Source organism: Erinaceus europaeus, chromosome 4 (genome assembly GCF_950295315.1).
Source record: "Erinaceus europaeus chromosome 4, mEriEur2.1, whole genome shotgun sequence".
NCBI lineage: Eukaryota > Metazoa > Chordata > Mammalia > Eulipotyphla > Erinaceidae > Erinaceus > Erinaceus europaeus.
Window position 1 is genome coordinate 13,083,348 of NC_080165.1, and position 20,786 is coordinate 13,104,133.

The window sequence follows — 20,786 nt, forward strand, 5'->3', positions numbered from 1 at the left end:
GGCTCTGGGAATGGGAACCTGCTCTGGGGACAAGAGCCTGCAGGCCGTGAAAGTGACGGCAAAGCAAACAGGATCAGTGCTGCAGATACCATTGGAAGCACTAAAAACATAAAAAAAAAAAAAAAAAAACTCAGAATGTAGCACTCTTACTGGTAGTACTAAAGTCTAGAAAGGTTACATTATTTACCTCTGAACTTTGGTTCTAATTTTAAATCAATACCATTCATTAGGAAGAAGATGTAGGTCTTTTGACTCTGACGATCACTATGTCCTGTATAAAATTCAGAAGCCATAGCCATACTATTACTGTGCCACATTCCACTACCTGAACAATTACAGTGTAGATGGGAGAACCATGCGAGGCATGCCAACAGAGTTCGTTTTATATAAGCCCCACGGCACTGGAAAACCCTTAGTCTCTGTCAACTCTTGAGTTAACTTAAGAGTCTGCTTCTCTAGGAGTGCACCACCCACAGCTTGAAGGGAGAGTCCCACGAACGAGTAGTTCTTTTATTTTTATTTTTTAATTATTTTTATTTATTTATTGGATAGAGACAGCTAGAAATACAGGGAAGGGGGAGACAGGGAGAGAGACAAAAACACCTGCAGCACTGCTTCACCACCACTTGCAAAACTTTCCCTCCTGCAGGTGGGGACTGGGGGCTTGAACCTGGGTCCTTGAGCAGTATAGCATGTGCTCTCAACCAGGTGCACCACCACCTGGCCTCTGAACACAAGCAGTACTTCAGCTGAGGATGCAATGGCCTAAGCCTCTCTTATCAAGAGTATCTAGTGACTTTGCTGTTGGTTACAGGTAGGTTAGCTGACGTAACAGTATTCTTAGGTTTCCAAAATTCCAAAAATAACAGAAATAACTGAGTATGACCCTCAGAAAGCAGACACTTTCACTGTACCTCATCATCCTTACTCTCAAAGCAAAACCATCTCCAACTCTTACTTATTTATTTATATATGTTTATTTCCTTTTTGTTGACCTTGTCTTTATTGTTGTTACAGTTACTATTGTTGTTATGTCGTTGTTGGATAGGACAGAGAGAAATGGAGAGAGGAGGGGGAGAGAGAGAGGGGGAGAGAAAGATAGTCACCTGCAGACCTGCTTCACCGCCTGTGAAGCAACTCCCCTGCAGGTGGGGAGCGGGGGGCTCGAACCGGGATCCTTGCGCTTTGCGCCACGTGCACTCAGCCCACTGTGCTACTGCCCGACTCCCATTTATTTATATATGTATTTATAACCACAGCACTGACCAGCTCTGGTTTATAGTGGTACGGGGGCTTGAACCTAGAACCCTGGGCATAAAAGTCTTTTCCTTAACCATTATGAATCTCCCCAGTACGAGATGGTAGATTGCACACCTATCAGATCTCCAGGCCTCACCTCAAACTGGTGTCGGTTTCTCACTCTCCAATCTTCAGTTGGCCCAGCTCAACTGGTAAGAGCTCCCAAACTAAGTACTGTCTGCCAACGTCCTCCCTGTGCTCCTTTATCTACATGGGAGACCTTCTGAGAGGGCTGGGCCACAACAGCGGCCAGGACACCACCTACTCTGCAGAAAGCACTGAGACTTTATTATCATCGCCCAGTGAACTCAATCAAGGTCTGCAGAGCGGATGCCGTTGGAGAAAGTAATTCAGGAAGCACTAGCGGCAACTTTCCTTATCTCCTCAAGAGAACCAACCAAAGTCCTGACAGCTTGGCTTTGCCTATAGCTGCTGTGACTCTCCATTAGCCAGAGGTTGGGGCCACTGACCACCACCGACCACCTAAGGGTGGGGACCTAGCCTACCCTGAGGCGAGTCTACTTTTAGCTGTAGCCTCATTACTCGAGTTTCTGCTTGTTCCTGGGCTGTAAAGTGGAAGGTTGGGCACTGCCAGGTGAACATCTGGGCACATGCCATTACCTCTCCCTACAGAGTCCTCTCAGTCTGGCCCATCCATCCATCCATCCATCCATTCATCCATCCGCGAAGCTTTCATCCCACTGAGAAACCCAGACTCTTGCTAGCATCACATTACCACAGCCACTGTGAGGAACTAGACTGGGCTGTGATTACAGATGCCTGTGAATTAAAGAGCAAATCAATTTTCTGGGAGGGCTACACAGCTCACTTGGGTAGTGAGCTGCTTTGCCATGTGTGCGACCTGGGTTCATACCTGGCCCCACTCACTGCTGGAAGCTATGGTCCTCTTTCACTCTCTGCCTTTCCGCCTCACTATTTCTATCTAACAAATTCTTTAATTTCTCCCAATTTACCTATAGGTGCTATATAATTTCAATCGTCCTAACAAACTTTTATGTGGAAACAGCTCAAAGGATCTTAACAGTCACACAGAAAGGCACCAAAACTGAAAGGCAGTGCACTGCAGTCCCAGATAAAGAAGAGCTGGCGAAAAAAATAAAGGGAGTCGGGCGGTAGCGCAGCGGGTTAAGTGCACGTGGTGCAAAGCACAAGGACTGGCGTAAGGATCCCAGTTCGAGCCCCCGGCTCCCTACCTGCAGGGGAGTCGCTTCACAGGTGGTGAAACAGGTCTGCAGGTGCCTGTCTTTCTCTCTCCCTGTCTTCCCCTCCTCTCTGCATTTCTGTCCTATCCAACAACAACGGCCGCAATAATAACTACAACAATAAAAAAACAAGGACAACAAAAGGGAATAAGTAAATAAATATATAAAAAAAAGAAGAGCTGGCTAGCAGGTATGTGGCCTAACTTCATGACTTAATAACACACAAAGTGTGAAAGGCCTCAAACTGTGTGACACTCACACAGGCTCTACAAAGAGCTCAGCAAGCCCAGAAGGAGGCTCTGGTCTATACGGCCTTATTGATGTGGACTAATTCAGGTAGAGAGTCATTTCAACAAGCAGTGCTGGAATACTGATTATCTGTTGTTAAAAAAGTGAACTACGGAGGTCAACTCAGGATGTGTTATGGGCACAACTTACAAAGCTACTAGAGCACTGTAAGAAAGAGTATGAACTTGGACATGCTCAGCGGTGGCAGGATTTTAGAATGGCACAGTACTTCCATTAGAAGTCTGGTAACATTTTATAGAAGTAAACAAGCACCTACCCTATGACTTAGCAATTCCAATCTGAATTATCCCAAAAGCATGAAAACATGTATCTACAAGATTTATACCTGATTATAGTTGCTACATATGCACTACAGCATATACACCAAAAAGAAATCAGTGAACATACAAAATCCAAGGCCAACCTCAAAATTATCAAGCTGAATGGAACCTTAAAGGAACAGCTACTGTAAAACTCCATATGGCTGGTGCACTGCACCAAAGTAAGACTCTGGGTTCAGGTCCTGGAACATGATGGCAGGGGATCTAGTGGGGGGGTGTATTATTATGGAGAAAACTGGGAAATGTGACGCAGGCACGTACAAACTATTGGTATTTACTTTCGACTGTAAAACACTAATCCAATAATGAAATTTAAAAATAATAAAAAAAAAAAAACCCTCTGTATAAGTGTTCCGGGAGGTGGCGCAATGGTAAAGCTGTGGACTCTCAAGCACGAGGTCCTGAGTTCGATCCCGGCAGCACATGTGCCAGAGTGATGTCTGGTTCTTTCTCCTCCTATCTTCCTCATAAATAAGATCTTTAAAAACAAACAAAAAAACTCTATATAAGTGACTATCTGAACAAGCCAAAAGAAAACAAATGAAATGTTAAGTCAAAGCTTAGTGTGGAAATGAGTGGACAAGTTGGGAGATAACCGGCTCCATTAGCTTTGGGGCTGCACAGCTGTGGAGGCCATGCCAGGCCCGCTGTATTGTTAGGAAACGCCACGGCCACGACACTAATTACAGCGCCGAGTGGTGCAGCAGGCCTGCGGGGGTCTTTCTCCTTCCCTCTCTATCTCCCCCTCCTCTCAATTTCTCTCTTATTTTTAGCCAACAAAACAGAAGAGAATAAGGGGGACCTCCATGGGGAGTAGTGGACTGTAGTGCCAGCACCGATGCCCAGCAATCACCCTTGTGGCAATTAAAAACAGACAGACAGACAGAAGGCATGTCACACAAAAAGTAAAATGCCATAGACGAACAGGAAGGCTTTCAGTTCTAGGAGAGAGAGTAACAGTAGGTGGTCAGAGGTATGGGAGGACGACGAGGAACGGGGTACGGACGGGCTTGCTCACCCGAGAACTGTTTCCATTTGAATGTTTAAAAAACACCGAGAAAAATCTGACCCCCCCCCCGACTTTCTGAGCACTAGAGCAATCTGCAGACAACCACCAGGAACACTAAGTTGAGTAGCCACAGGATTAAAACCTAAAAACTAAAACTAAGTGAAGATAAAACATCGAAATGGGGGGGGGGGGGGGGGCGCGGGCTGGGTGGTGGCACACCCGGCTGAGCTCACAGGTCACGGTGCCGGGGCCGCGGTTCAAGTCCCGGGTCCCCCACCAGCCAGGGAAGCTTGGCGACGGTGAAGCAGCCACAGGGGCCCCTCCGCTCAACTCCGACCCGAAGCCTCTAACTGGCAAGTGGAGACGATGAAGCGATGAGAGGAGGAGGGGGAGGAGGAGGAGGAGGAGGAGGAGGAGGAGGGAGAGAAGGGAGAGGAGGAGGGACCACGGGCTGGTGACAGCTCTCTGGGGCCCCGGGTTCGGGCCTGACCCCCACCCCCACTGCACCGAGGCTCCTTTCTTCTCTAAACCCGGCAGGCGCTGTCCACAGGAAACCGCCCTCAACCCCGCATCGCTACCTGGCATGGCGACCGGCAGGGGTCCCCGAGGCTTTTCACAGGGAAGGATCGAGCCGCGGAGCCGTAGAGCCGGGCAGGAGGGAGTCTGTCTACACCGCGAGGCGGCGGGTTGGGGCCTGAGCCGCTAACGGACCCGCGACCCCGGGGACCGCGGCGGCACCGAGAGGGGCTCGCACTCAGCCTGCGGGACGACAGGCCTCGTGCGGCCTCCGGAGACTGGAGACGGGCCTGGGGGCGAGGCGGGCAACGTGGGGAGGACGGGCGCCATGGGGGAGGACGGTTGCTGTGGAGGAGATATGGGGCGGTCACCGTGGAGGAGATGAGGGTGTGACCGTGGAGGAGATGAGGGGCGGTCACCGTGGAGGAGATGAGGGCGGTCACCGTGGAGGAGATGAGGGCGGTCACTGTGGAGATGAGGGCGGTCACTGTGGAGATGAGGGTGTGACCGTGGAGGAGATGAGGGTGTGACCGTGGAGGAGATGAGGGTGTGACCGTGGAGGAGATGAGGGGCGGTCACCGTGGAGGAGATGAGGGCGGTCACCGTGGAGATGAGGGCGGTCACTGTGGAGGAGATGAGGGCGTGACCGTGGAGGAGATGAGGGCGGTCGTCATGGAGGAGGAGCGGAGGCGGGGCGGCCCGTGGTGGCGGCGGGAGCTCCTACCTGCACAGGCGCCCCGAGGAAGAGACACTGGGAGCCCAGGACGCCGGTCCGGAGCTGCGTCCGACAACATGGCGCTCGCAGACCCCACGTCATCACGCACGGGGCCACGCAGGCACGTCACGTCACTTGCGCATCCGGCGTCAACACGTGCCAGGCACTGAAGCACGTGGCCCGCACGTGAACGCGCACGTGCTCACGTGTGTGCGGCTGGGGCTCACTGCCCACCCCGAAAGCCGGTCATTGTCTGAGACCTACAGGTGTCAGGAGACGATCTTCCCAACAGAGGGTGGTTTTCTCTTTATATTCATTCTCTCTCTCTCTCTCTCTCTCTCTCTCTCTCTCTCTCTCTCAATGGAGAGCAAGTTAAAACAATGATGATCAGGGTCTGAGTCAATCTTACTCTGCATTTGCAAATTCTTCCAAGGAATGAACCCAATAGTTCAGCCAGGCAGGTGTTGGAATCTGCTAGTAGGTGTGAACAGGTGAAGGCACAGGTGAAGAGACTTAGTACCTGCAGGCGCTGTGCCCCCAGGGACTAAGCCCCAACTGCTGAGAACAGGGCTCTGGTTGCTGTTGGACAGGTCAGTGAGCAATTGAGAGGAGGGGATGACAAAGAGGGCAATTGTTATTAAATCACTAAATATATATATATGAAACTCCCACAACAAAATGCTTTTAGGTTTAAACAAAGTGCTGGGAGTTGGGTGGTAGCGCAGCAGGTTAAGCTCACATGGCGCGACGCGCAAGGACCGGCGTAAGGATCCCGGTTCGAGCCCCCGGCTCCCCACCTGCAGGGGAGTCGCTTCACAGGCGGTGAAGCAGGTCTGCAGGTGTCTGTCTTTCTCTCCCCCTCTCCTCTCCATTTCTCTGTCCTATCCAACGACAGCAACAACAACAATAATAATAACCACAACAATGATGGAACAACAAGGGCCACAAAAGGGGACAAAACGGTCTCCAGGAGCGGCGGATTCGTGGTGCAGGCACCGAGCACCGGCAATAATCCTGGGGGCAAAAACAAACCAAAAACCCTACGTGATCACCAGACCATGAATCCCATGTTATCTACATATTAAGTGGGTCTCTTTTGCTAAGCTAAGACACTCATTCCATCTACTCCTTTCTTGTCTGACTTTTGCCAGTGAAAAACTGATTAAAATTTAAGGTCGCTGTTCTCGGTAAGGCTCATTTCTGGTGTTTTCTTCTGAATGAGGAGGATGGTGTCTGGTACAGATGAAGCCCCGTTATCGCATGCTTAACAAATCACAAACCGAATTAAATCTATGTAAGTGCATTGTATAAATAAGGATGCATCACAACTTTCCCCACAGCTGCTACAACTGAAAACTATGAAAGCATATGTCTTAACAGTATTAGCCTTCAGATACCTCAAAATAAAGGATTTGTTATTTTTCACTGACAACACAACCAGAAATGCTAATAGAGAGCTTGAAGAAATAATAAAGAAATTACTATTCTGAGTCAGAGGACTTGCTATGGTGCCTTACTGTCTTTATTAAACGGATAGAGACAAAGATGAAACTGTTCAGAAACTGAAAATAGATCAGCTAGGGTTTTTGAGGCTGGGAGTCTTCCATCTAGTTCTATGTTCAAAACACAACAGCCAAGTTCAGAGCTGCAGTGCTATAAGTTTCCAATATTTCAAATCATAAAAATTTTTGCCAACGTACTTCTTTCTAAACCGAAAACAACAAAAGCACAGACTGAAATGGCAACAAATGCTAAGAATTAAATAAACATAGGATATATCAGGTACGTGGCAAGCACTCAAAGAGTGAGGGGTTGCGGGGTTCCACTGGACCATGTGCTGTAGCGCTTGTGCTAGAACTGCAAACTGACTCAGGAGAATGCTGACGCCTCCCATGTCGCTGCAGATGCGATGAGTTTACCCACCAGAGATAAACTCCATTCTGAAACGCAGGCAAGGCTGTTCTTCAGCTCACAAAAGACAAGCAAAATGACACATGGATATACTTGCATACATATACTCAGACCAGTGATGAAGAAAGCATTTAGGAAACAGCATAACAGGATCACTGGCCAGAAATCAACTTCCCATTCCTGCACAGAGACCCTAGGTGACACTGTGGGAACCAAACTATGTCACTACACCAATCAGAATGATGGCCACCTGTGGAAAGGTAATGAGGCCTTCAGTTCCTTAAACGATTGTACAAATATTAGAGACAGGGTATGAGTGAGACTGGGGTGCCTAGAGAGTCCTTCTAACCCATAGGGAGAGAACTGAGTAGTGGCAAGGAGACTGCTCAGAAGCTGGTCATGTGTGGGGCAGAACGGCAAGCAGGAATGTGTCTGTAATGGTGTGAAGGGCAGTGGGAAGGCCGGGCAGGCTCCAGGAATGAGCGGGGGTTAGTGGAACCAACTGGGGGTTGCAGAGAGGTGGTGGTGGCAGTATTCATTAATGCCTTGCAGCCACAGAAAGGTTAAAATAATATCTGTCTCATATTTCGGAATTATGGCTCCAGCTACTTTGTGGAATTGGGGAGAACGATTTTGGTGAGTGACTGGTACAATCACCATGACAAAATGTGCTGCTCAGATCTGAGTTTTGATGGAAGAGTGGCAGAAGAAGTAGGAGCTGGATCTGAAAGACATTTGAGAAGTGCTAAGATTTCCAGATGAGATGAATATAAGAGACGACAGAATGAAGAAATCAAGATAGCCAAGGTATCTGGCTTGAACAATTGGAAAAATTGAGTCGGCACTTGCTGAGATGTAAAAAGATCTCTGTGAAAAGACAGTAGAGCCTTTGATTCATGTCTGGAATTTGGATAGATACAAATTTGAATCTGTCAGCATTAAAAGTCATTAAGTCACGCACTGAGATGAATATGAAGAAAGGATATAGGAGTCTGAGATCTGGGCCCTAAAGCAAACAGTTACATGGAAGGAAGAAGAAAACACAGAACCCAACAGAGATAAGAAAGGAAAGAAAGGAGTGATGCTGAAGGAGAGCCAAGAAGTGATCTCAGAAGCCAAATGTTTTAAACTGGGGACCTGCATGTCTGAGGCTCCTGGTTTCACCTCTGGTATCAAATGCATCTGGGTGGTACTTTGGTTTCTTGCTTTCATAACCACCTCATTTGAAATAAATAAAACAAAGCTTTAAAAAGTGGAAAGTATGATACAGTAAATGAACTAATAAGGAAGGACCAGGGAAAATCAGCCACAGGGGGGTTTGATAAAGTAATCCACACAGCCAACAGACGATGGACATTTGAGAGTAAATCAGGGCAGTGTTGAAAGCTAGCTCAACTGTGAATGCACCCTAGTCACACGCACATCCAGTAACAAAGGATGAAGACCTCAGGCATTCAAGGTACCTAGTCATAACTTCTAAACCAAACTTGATTAACAAGTAAACTATAGATGTGATCCCAGAAAGTCAGACCAAAAAAATAAATAAATAAACGTAAGAAGTAGGGTAGAGGGACTGGGTGGTGGTGCACTCACTGGTTGAGCGCACATATTAACAATGTGCAAGGAGCCGGGTTCGAGCCTTCGGTCCCTACCTGCAGGGGGAAAAGTTCACACATAGTGAAGCAGGGCTACAGGTTCATCATCTCCCTCTCCCTCCTCTCGATTTGTCTGTCTCTACCCAGTAACTAAATAAAGATAATTAAAGGGAGTTGGGTGGGTTAAGTACACGGGGCACAAAGTGCAAGGACTGGCATAAGGTTCCTGGTTCGAGCCCCCGGCTCCCGACCTGCAGGGGAGCCGCTTCACAGGTGGTGAAGCAGGTCTGCAGGTGTCTGTTCCATCTTCCTCTCCTCTTTCCATTTCTCTCTGTCCTATCCAACGACGACGACATCAATAACTACAACAATAAAGCTACAAGGGCAACAAAAGGAAATAAATATTTAATAAAAAAAATAAAAAGGAGGGTGGAGAGGAACCAGTGGTGATGACAGTCAGGTAACTTATTTAAAATCAGGCAACTTATTTAAAATACATATGTGGACACCCCCCCCCCACACACACACACCACCAACAACAACACTTCAAGAAAATTTCAGAAATGAACATAAATAACGCCAGAAAAAATGTGAATCATAATCAGTAGTAAAGCAGACAATGGTAGCAGCTGGAGAAACAGCTCAGCTGGTAGACCACAGGGCTTACCATCCTGAGACATTCCTACTCTGGCTCCACCCCCTCGGTCTCACATGAGATTCTCTCTCACACGTGTAATAAAATCTTAAAAAAAAAAAAAAAAAGCATTCAATGACAACTGTTTCTCAGTTCGCCCACCAAAAAAAAAGAAAAAGGGATTTTGCAGAGAAGATTTCAACTATTATTAACATAACTTATTTCTTAATATTGATTTTTTTTAATGAAAGAGGGCCACAGAGACACAGAGTGAGAAAGGCCAGAGTCCTGCTCAGCTCATCTGGAACCTCCTTTCTCACCTCTGAAGCGTGAATTGGACAGAAGCTGGACGTTCTCTGGCAGGGACGAGGATGTGGGATCTGAGCTTAACCTGACACTGGCATGAGCGCGGCATCAGCTTTAGTTCAGCTTTGGTATTGTTTTACATACCTGTGAAGACTTGTGAAAGCACACAGCTTCTCTGACTACCTGAAATGTTTGTGACACAAATGGTTTTCTGGGAACAGTTCTCCCTTCTATCGGACTTGTGGGAAACATCATTTTGCAACATCAACAGCTTGCGTCAAAGTGTCCAAGCCAACCCCCCTCGTAGACTGCAGATGCCAAGCAGCACCACCTTTGACAGGATTCGTCTTGGTGAGCAGAAGGCTGGATTTTTCCTGACCCAGAAGACCAAGAAATCATTTGGCCTTGCTTTTCTTCTTTTTCACTTTTCCTTCCTTCCCTCTTACTTTTGTCTGCATCAAAGTACGGAAAGATGTTCTGAATTTTATTTTCCTCTTCTTCTATTAGGTAGGACAGAGAGAAACTGAGAGGGGAAAGGGAAATAGAGAAGAGAAGGAGGGAGAAAGAGACCTGCAGAACTTCGTTGCTTGTGAAGCTTTTTCCATGCCGGGGGGGGGGGGGGTGTAAGCTGGGGCTTGAACCCGGGTCATTGAACATGGTAACATATGCACTTAATCAGATGCACTACAGCCTGGCCCCCCAGAGGCTCAAGAAAAAAAGATGCTCTGCTCAAACCAACTGCTTGACTGAGAAGAGCTGCCAAATCGTGAACACCAAATTAAACCAGAGCTTTACCACAGACAGTTCCGAGTGAGGAGAAGGCCCAGGAGCTACAGAGTGAGGGCGAATAAATTGAGTAACGGTAATGAGGTGAAAAATGTGTGCATCTAGCAAGCACACTGGCATCTACAGTAGCTATATCCGAAGGCCAGAGGAGAACAGCATGGTTTTTCCTTGGAGCTCTTCTTACCTGACTCAGCGGCAAGGACGACTGTGTCAAGGGCTATGGTTTTTAGTAGTCACTGTGAACTGCGTAAGTGCAGTTAGGGTAATCCGTCACCAGGAGTCGGTGTATGAGCATGAACAGAAAACCGACTTACAAGCTCAACTAGAATCATAAACCCATCCCTACCCCCACCTGCTTCTTCAAACAATGCCCCCCCTCCCAAGCTGATACCTACAGACACTACCAGGGGAGCAACCGTAATCACCAGGGGGAGGAGGTGTCACGCCCCCCCCCCACCTCTAGTGCATGTTTGCTTCGTGTGAAATGGTGAAGCAAAGAGCATCCATGTAACACAGACCTCCCTGGTCCAAGGAGGGCTCACCCAGCAGGCTGAGCTCCCTTCCCTGCGCCTCTCACTCCTCTGGGCCCTTACTTTCTTGTTTATTACCGGGGCCATGCATTTATAAGCCCCGTAAATCAGAACCGGCACTTCAGCTGGCTGCTAGGTAGTAATGAGATGGTCAAGATACCAGCTCCGTGTACCTGGTAACCAAGGCGCTCAAAGGTTTGCTCAGGGAGACTCAAATTGCTTGGGGACAAGCAGGCAGCAGGGAGCTCTGCACGGAGCACAGGTAGAAAGGAAAGTGCTGGCAAGAGCACAGCAGACTGCGCCTCACAGACATTTGTCAAGGTTACCAGTATGCATCCTTTCCCTGTTTTTCTCTCTTTCTACAGCCCCATAAAGTTAAACACTCCAAAATGATAGCTTTCCTGATGGAACATCATACAGTATGGGTTTCGAGCATCTGTGAGGCCAGAAAGGGGCTCCCCTATGACCACAGTCCCCTCTTAGTGTCACTGGGGACCACAGACCATGAGCAGGGAGGGGTCTGGAGGGTGTCCTAGAGAATGGGAGCCCTCGGCAGACAGCACTGGAGAGATGGTGCTCAGAGGCCTCTGCGAAGTCCTGCTAACTGCATTATCCTTCTCTGGGGATATTCATATGCCTCAGTTTATTTTATTTTTAGGTCCTCTGCATCAGAGAAGTAACTGTTGCTGATGAATTAAGTCTGCTCTCTTTACTCGTTACTATCCTGAGTATTTGGAGATTCCTGGTCCACACCCTGCCCAGCCCGTCTGTGGCGCTGGAACGACCAGCACGGGGCTGAAGTACGTTCTAGGTTTAACGGTGCATCTGCAATACACAATCGCAAGTAACCCTGGGTGATTGTGACCAGCACAGAGCCAGGAAAAAGCACATTGCTCACAGGACTGAGCTCACATCTGAAATATAATCACCAGGTCTGCTGTTGTAATCCCAGGGTGGGCCTGTCCCATGGAACACTGTGTTACTCACTGAAAACAGCACAGGGCAGAAACCATGCAGAAAGCGACTGTCCAGATGCCAGACCAAACAACAACAAAAACCTCACCATGTATTAGGCACTTAAGCTTACAACAGATCTACTAGCTTCTTCCAAAATGGAGACCCCAAATCTTCACCTATAATATTCTTGCCTTTAGGTTCACGGTGAGTCAACAATTTGTTCTGCTTTCTATCTTAACTCTTTTTATTTTATTTTATTTTATTTATTTATTCCCTTTTGTTGCAGTTATTATTATTGTTGTTGTCGTTGTTGGATAGGACAGAGAGAAATGGAGAGAGGAGGGGAAGACAGAGAGGAGGAGAGAAAGACAGACACCTGCAGACCTGCTTCACCGCCTGTGAAGCGACTCCCCTGCAGGTGGGGAGCTGGGGTTCGAACCGGGATTCTTATGCCCGACCTTGTGTTTTGCGCCACCTGCGCTTAACCCGCTGCGCTACAGCCCGACTCCCCATCTTAACTCTTTTTCAGCCACCAGGTTCCAGATGCTAACATGAAGCCAACGGGAATTCCCTGGGCAGATGAACCCCCCTCCAAGTGTGTCCTGGAGCCCCTCCTCTGCAGTTCCCTACCCCAGTAGGGAAAGAGAGAGACAGGCTGGGAGTATGGATCGACCTGCCAATGCCCATATTGAGCAGGGAGGCAATTACAGAAACCAGACCTTCCACTCTCTGCATCCCATAATGACCCTGGGTCCACACTCCTGGAGGGATAAAGAATAGGAAAGCTAACAGGGGAGGTGATGGGATACGGAGTTCTGGTGGTAGGAACTGTGTGGAATTGTACCCCTCATATCCTATGGTCTTCTATTTCCATTTTGTAAATTTAAAAAAATATTTAAAATATAAGTGTCCATAAAAGATGTACTCCAACCCCAGCCCAAGTCTGAAAGCACCTGAACAAACGAGTCCCTAGGGGATAAATTCAGGTAGGCAGCTGAAGTCTCACACACTATTAACGCTATGAGTAATTAAAACAGTTGTGAGTGCTTATTCTGCTTCTGTGGTTTGAAGATCCTTACATATATGAACTCTCTGAATTCTAGCAAAGCCTTAGGAGACAATCACCTCCCTTGTTATGGAGGAGAAAGAGAGAGGCTAAGAAGCTCTGTCCAGGGACAGGGGCCTGGCAGAGTCAAGATTCAAACCTGGGATCAAATTCCCTAGTTCATACTCTCTAGCTACATGCCAACAACCTTAAATTATTTTTTCTTTTTTAAGAAAAAAAGGTACTTTAGGGGCCAGGTGGTGGTGCACCTGGTTGAGTGCACACGTTAGGATGCACAAGGACCTGGGTTCAAGCTTCTGATCCCCCACCTGCAGGGAGAAAGCTTTGTGAGTGGTGAAGCAGTGCTGCAGATGTCTCTCTCCCTCTTTATGTCTGGCTGTCTTTATCCAATAAAGAAAGATAATTAAAAAAGAAAAAAAAAGGTATTTTAACTTCCTAAAAGAGGGAGAGAACACCCCTCTATTACAGATGGAACCTGTGGGCTCTGTTCTTTTTTTTTTTTTTTTTTTTTTAAATATTTATTTATTTATTTTCCCTTTTGTTGCCCTTGTTGTTTAACATTGTTGTGGTAATTGATGTCATTGTTGTTGGATAGGACAGAGAGAAAGGGAGAGAGGAGGGGAAGACAGAGAGAGGAGGAGAGAAAGATAGACACCTGCAGACCTGCTTCACCGCCTGTGAAGCAACTCCCCTGCAGGTGGGGAGCCGGGGGCTCGAACCGGGATCCTTACATCGGTCCTTGCGCTTTGCGCCACGTGCGCTTAACCCACTGCGCCACCACCTGACTCCCTGTGGGCTCTGTTCTATAGCCGCTAAACAGTCTCCATGGCTAATGACATTAAAATTTAAGTCTACGGATAATTAGTATGGTGTTGTTTTCGTTCGGGAGCTCCAGCAGGCAGGGCTAGCTTCGCAGCGGTGAACAGAGACTCGGGGACTCATGGCTGGGCTGTAGGCAGTATCTCTTTATTCATGCAGGACGCAGCGCAATCTATACCAAGCTAAACTAAACTAACCACTACAAACAACAATCTTGTCCTTATAAATATACTAGCCCAGTAGGGTGGGAACAGGATGCGACGCAGCGAGGGTGGAGAGAAAAGTGACTGGTGAAAATCAGTGTGAGACAAGGAGAGGGGGCGGAGCAAAAACATATCATGAATCAGTGGGGATTGAACCAATGCCCTGTAGTGGTTATGTAAATAGAATACAGTGTTAAGCAGGGGGTATTAAACCAATGAAACAGAAGGGGTCTCATGCATACGAATAGTATGGCAAGATTTCCAACATATCCCTGAATTAAAAAGGGGGTGGTGGTATGGGGAGGGGCACCGATGAAGCTGGCCAGGCTGACTGCAGTCCTGCTCTGGAGGGGAAGCAGCCTGCAGAGAGAGAACCGCTCACACCTGCTGTGTGGGGGTCGGGGCAGCCTACAACCAGACCGAATAAACGGCAGAGGATGATGGGACAAACGGCAGCTTGGGTCTGACTCTCAGGTTCCATATGAGTCCCCATCGCTGCTGTGGTCTACCTTTCTGCCTTGAATTGTCTTTCTTCTTCCTCTTTCTCCCCCCCCCCCCCCCCCCGCCCCAATTGAGAGAGAAAGAAAGATGGCAGGGGCGGGGCTCAAACCCAGTGGTGCGCATGGCAAAGCAGTGCACCAGCCCCTGCTTGGAATTTTCTAGAAAACTTTTGTGGCTTTCCATGAAAAAACACACACACACACACACACCTCCAAATCTCTACCGCAGAAAGGACTAGAAGACTCATGATGGACAAAAGCCAATTTTGAGGTCAGAGTCAGGGAAGTAAAGGAATTTGACTCTTGGCTGAAATGCTAGCATTCGAAAGTAAGCACAGGTTGTTCTTTTTTTTATTATTTAAAATTTTAAATTTTTATTAAGGAGATAATTGACGTATAGTGAGCACAGTGGTTGGTACATGTGTCAAATTTCTCCGTTTTCTGCAAAACACTCTCACCCCAGCCTACGTCCTCCTCCACCATCCTGCACTGGGCCCTGAGGTGCCTCCCTCAACCCTCACCCTCACCCACTTTTAAGGACACAAAGCCCTGAACTCCAGCACAAGAAGGGCGGGCATTTTCCTTTTTATAAATAAAAAACTAAAAAAAAAAAGGAAAGAAAGAAAGAGAGAAAGAAAGGAAAACAGTCTCCACAAAGCACCTCACTTTTCAGCTTGTTGGGGTCCCCTATCCCTCACCATTCTCTATCATTTCAAAGGAATGAGAGAGTACTTTTGACACATGGCATGCTCAGTAAAACTGTGACCCATCCCTTTAAAAAGGGTGGCGAGGGAGACTCATCTTCAAGCTGAAGTCAACACACTCGGGCAGTCGTGCTATTTCACCAGATGTGGGTGGTCTTTCTTCTGAACGGACTTGATGAGAAATAAATATCAACAGAGCTTTACTGAATTTCCTCAGAAAGTTCAAGGAGGAGAAGCAAACAGGAGATTCTCTGTAAAGTTAAATGAAGGACTTGCTACCACCTGAGTCAGCAGGACTTTTTGAGAAACAAATGGCAAGAGAGAGAAAATCCTTGAACCCAGTCACAGATCTTATTGAAATCGATAGAATAAATAAAAAAAGTGAAATTGTGAGCACATACCACCCCTAGGACTGAACAATTCGGAGAGGTTCAGAAACCATTCCTAGGCGTGTAACAGACAACCAAAATGCTCTGAGTACACTGAAATAAAATGAACTAGGACAGAAGTGTGTGTGCTTCACACAGCAGAGCTAATGTTCTTGCAACCTGACATTTATATCCTTATGTAAGTGCATGTAGCAAGTTGTGACTTAGAATGCACCTAACCACTGTAGTCAAGAACACTTGAGAGGAAGGGTCTGTGGGGAGCTCTCAGAAGGCCTGTGAGGGAGTCCAGCAGTAGCGCAGCGGGTTAAGTGCAGGTGGCCAAAGCGGCGCAAAGGGCAAGGACCGGCACAAGGATCCCAGATCCAGCCCCCGGCTCCCCAGCTTCAGGGGGGTCCAGTCACTTCACAAGCGGTGAAACAGGTTTGCAGGTGTCTGTCTTTCTCTCCCTCTCTCCATCTCTCCATTTCTCTCTGTCCTATTGAACAATAACAACAATAAACCAAGGGCAACAAAGTGAATAAATAAAAAATAAGAAGGTGGCCTGTGAGTTTCCAGCCCTACTCCTACCACCACCTCATTTTAAATTCCCCCATCTACCGCCCACCCCGGGAGAAATTAAAAAGCGATGTGGAAAAATTCTGAGAGTGCACATTCATAATCTCCAATGTTGAAAACTTGTGCATACTGCCAGACTCCTAGTTTAGAGGTTAAAAACTGCAGAGATGTCTGAGCCTCGGAGGCCCCAGGTTCAAACCCCAGCACCACCATATGCTAGAGCCGAGACAAGCCGAGCTGAGCTGTGGTCTCTTTCACATTCTTCCATAAATATCTCCTTCTCTCCTTCTCTCTCAATCATAGACAAAAAGGTACTTGATAAAGGAAAAGGGTCAATTCTCTTATTTTGCTGCCTAGTCAGAGATGGGCTTTCATAGGTACTTTCTTAAGAGTCCATGATGGACTTACATCCTTCAAATTATCCTTATAGTCAATCCCACCATTTGTGAAATAATTACTTTGTTACATTCAGTTGTAAACCAGCCTCTCCTAGACAGTGCTAACATCTGGGATGGTACTGGCGTTTTGGTAAATAGCTTCTATTTCTCATATTCTCCTAACATGCCTTCAAGTCAGCTCTAGTTAAGCTCCCTCCCACCTTTGACCGGATTCCACAAGTCCTGGCTGATGCGACCAAGCGCCTCCTCAGACTGTCTTTTAACATTAGATAACCCTTAGGAGAGAGAGCTGGCTTAGAGGGCAGGCCACAGGCAAGTCACACAGGCACTCTGAATACTCCTCCCTGCACCCTCATCCCTCAGGGGTTCACAATTAGGAGCTAAGTGCCTTCGGGGAACCAGGCTGCTTCTGAGAAAACTCACAACAAAGGGGTCCCACTGGCTAGAAGGTCCAAAGAACTACAATGGAGCCATTTAGTAAAAATCATAAGCCCCAAGCAATCACTAATTCAAAAGGACATATGCATCATTCACATTAGCCAAAGAGTGGCAGCAGCCTAAATGCCCATCAACAGATGTCTGGCTAAAGGAGTTATGGGACATATATTCATGGAATATTACTCTGCAATCAATAAAGAGGATACGATGTCCTTTGGGGAAAAATGGATGAGAGTGGAAGTGATTATGCTTAAAGAAATAAAGACATGAGGGCTGGGGAGACAGCCTAATGGTTATTGCAAAGACTTTCATGCCTGAGGCTCTATGGCCCCAGGTTCAAACCCCAGCACCACTATAAAGCAGAGTTGAGTGGTATTGTCCCGTCTGTCTGTCTCTCTCATTAAAATAAATAAAACAGTAAGGCACCAAAGTAAAAACCCTGGGTTGAGGGTGAGGGTGGATGTTCAGTTTCATGGGGTGGTGGGTGGAGGTAGGGGGGTGAGGGGAGGGGGGATGGGATGGGATAGGACACAGTCTTTTGATGGTGGGGATGATGTTTATGTACACTCCTATTAATTTGTAGTCATAAAAATCACTAATTAATATGAGAGGGAAAAAATTGATTGACTGTCTCAAGCTTTTTAAATCACAGACTGAGTCTTTTTAATACATAGGCTGAGTCTTTAAAATGTTGACTCTCTTAAAAGCTTAGACCAGGGAGAAATTCATAATGAAATAGTGTCTAATTAGACTCACCTACTTCCTATTACAATTCTTTCACTCACTCCAAAGCTAACCTTATCAAAACAAGGACTGCAAAAGCTGAGTAAGGACCAGAGACAGGCATACTTTAACGATGACTCTTTAGTCACTATCAGGGCCCCCATCAGTTGGAGCCCTATTCGGGGAGTCCGGAGATTCCCAAACATGATGGGCCTAGACCTTGAATAGATCCCTCTCTCCATTGTTAAAGTCATCTCTATCAGGAACAACACAATAGACCCCTTTATGAGTCCTCATAGGACCTTGCCCTCAACTTGGATCAAGAATGGTAGAGAAAGTTCCATCCTCCAAAGCAAGGATGGACAACTCCTTGGAAGATGGACAACACCTGAGGAAGATGGGTCGATATTGGGGCAGCCTGAAATGTTCCTACTGATGACCACAGAATGTGAGCTCAGATCTATAGGGATGCAGAGGTCATATAGGCTCCTAGCTGATTATGGACCCCAGATCACATCAAATTGATGGGGTTTACAGTCAACAATATTTATAGCCCTTTCCCATATTTGGGAGCTACTCTCTTCCCTGATGCAGCTTTCTGGTCCTTTTCCCAGCCATGACATCATCTCCCCAGGCAATAACTTGGATCAACCAGCATATCAGATTTCAGGCTGGGGGGGGGGGGGGGGGGGGAAGGAAAAAAAGCAACAACAAACTAGTATGGCCACAGGCCCTTTGGAATATAACTTAAATATGCCTGCTGGCTATCTACAAAATGGAGGGAACCTGCGACCCCCCCCCCCCCCCCCAATTCATCATTTGCACTATTCCAGCCTCTAGGTCCATGACTGGCCAACTATTTGTTTGGCTTTGTATGTTAACTCTCTTTCCAACCACCAGGTTCCAGATACTAGTGTGATGCCAACCAGACTTCCCTGGACAGACGACCCCACCAATGTGTCCTTGAGTTCCGCTTCCCCAGAACCCTGCCCCACTAGGGAAAGAGAGAGGCAGGCTGGGAGTATGGGTCAACCTGTCAATGCCCATGTTTAGTGGGGAAGCAATTACAGAAGCCAGACCTTCAACCATCTGCATCCCACAATGATCTTGGATCCATACTCCCAGAGGGATAAAGAATAGGAAAGCTATCGGGGGAGGGGATGGGATACAGAGTTCTGGTGATGGGAATTATATGAAGTTATACCCCTCTTATCCTACGGTTTAGTCAATGTTTCCTTTTTATAAATAAAAAATAAATAAATAAAACATTAAAAAAAGAAATAAAGATATGAAAGACAACCATTGTATGGTTTCACTCATAAGTGGAATCTAGAGAACTAATACACATGAACTTGCAACCAAACTGTTTCTAAGACTTTGTGAGAACTGTGGTGGTTGATTACCTGTTACTCTTGGGAGTTAGGAAGGTGGAGACACAGAACCTTGGTGGTGGGTCTGATGATCTTGTAGGCCACTATTAATCATTAAAAAAAAAAAAAAACATAATCTCACAATGATAGACACTAAAGAATTTCAAACACTGACTTAACAATAAAGATAATTTTTATATCTATTATTAACTTGGAAAATTGGCCAAACTAATTCAGTCCTGCCTGTGTAGAAGGGAAATTAATAAATAACAAAGATAATTCTACCTGTGAAATATACAGGAAATGGCAGCTAGTTAGAAAAGCATCAGACTGCAAAGTTTACTGAAGATTCGACAAGGACTGTCTGTAAATACATGGTCATGACTGACGGTCAACAGATTTCCGCATGGCACCGAGCATCACCTACTAGGCTGCCTGCTAAGAACAGAGGAGCAGATAACTTCACAATGATACCCCACTGGCCCTGCCAATGAGGGAGGCACCCACGGTGGACTGCCACTTGCTTGACTTTGGCAATTTAAAAGAGAAATATGAAAAAGTAGTACTTGAGAGCCTTGCCCAAAACTTAAGGAATAAGCAGCGAAGCTCATAAGTGTGACCAAGACCGCTTCTGAACAGACACAATGACCTCTGGCTCTAAAGCAGAGAACTGTGCTCACTGGTGGAAGCGAGCACTGTCACTGTCACTTGTGGGGAATGTTGTTTGTGTCAGTGAGGGGACAATGCTTGTTGTCCCAAGCCAGTTAAGGACCAGAAGATTAAGTCACAAATCCTAGTTAGTGAGCTACAACTAGCCACAGGCCTCCGCATTCAGCCACTGTACCTATATTGGATACCTATAATTTGTCCCTGGCAATAACTTTTGTGTAGTGTGTAGGGGTTTTATTTGCTCAATTAAGAACCCCTAATGATGTCAATTACACAGTCTTTTTTCAGGTAACAGTTAGTTCCTGAAATTGTTTGTGAATCCCTCCTTCCCATCTTCTTCAGATGGACACTGACCTCATATGCCAGTTGTTTTTCCTTTCAATCTGGCCAGGTCCCGGTGTGTGGCTCAATCTGGCTCAATGCTTTTAACCATCAAGTGACAGATTTCACTGCCATCTCCTGCTCTGCCCCACCACAAGGTTCATTCGCACTCAGTGTTCTCACTGACGACCACTACAAGTGTTAGAATATAGCAGAATGCTTATAAGGGAAAGCACACCAGGAATGCTTTTTTAAGACTGAGTCGAACAGAGGGGGCAGGAGACAGCTCAGCCAGTAGAATACACACTTTACCACATTCAGTGGAGGCTTCACAAGTGGTGTCTCTCTCCTCTTTGATTCTCTTTCTCTCATCTTCTACCTAGAAAAAAAAAACAAGAGACAGAGAGAAAGGAAAGCAGAGAGAGCTGGCACTCTAGAAGCAGTGGGCTTGAGCAGGAGGGAAGTGACAGTCAGCAAAGCAAACACAAAATAAAATTAATTAAATTAAAAATGGATGCAAA

General features: G+C 46.8%; 1 protein-coding gene across 5 annotated transcripts in view; it reads right to left on the reverse strand.

Moving 5' to 3' along the window:
* The window catches only part of CDYL (chromodomain Y like), a 220,922-nt gene that overhangs the window by 56,946 nt on the left and 143,190 nt on the right, over nt 1-20,786 (reverse strand). For 2 of the 5 annotated variants that reach the window (XM_060188751.1, XM_060188750.1), the window contains exon 4: nt 20,573-20,640. The exons of 2 other annotated variants lie outside the window; for them this stretch is intronic. In XM_060188751.1, the coding sequence (XP_060044734.1) occupies nt 20,573-20,640 (68 nt within the window). Of the gene's footprint in view, nt 1-4,738; nt 4,822-20,572; nt 20,641-20,786 lie in introns of those variants that run through there. One more of the 5 variants, XM_060188754.1, reaches the window with a different exon arrangement.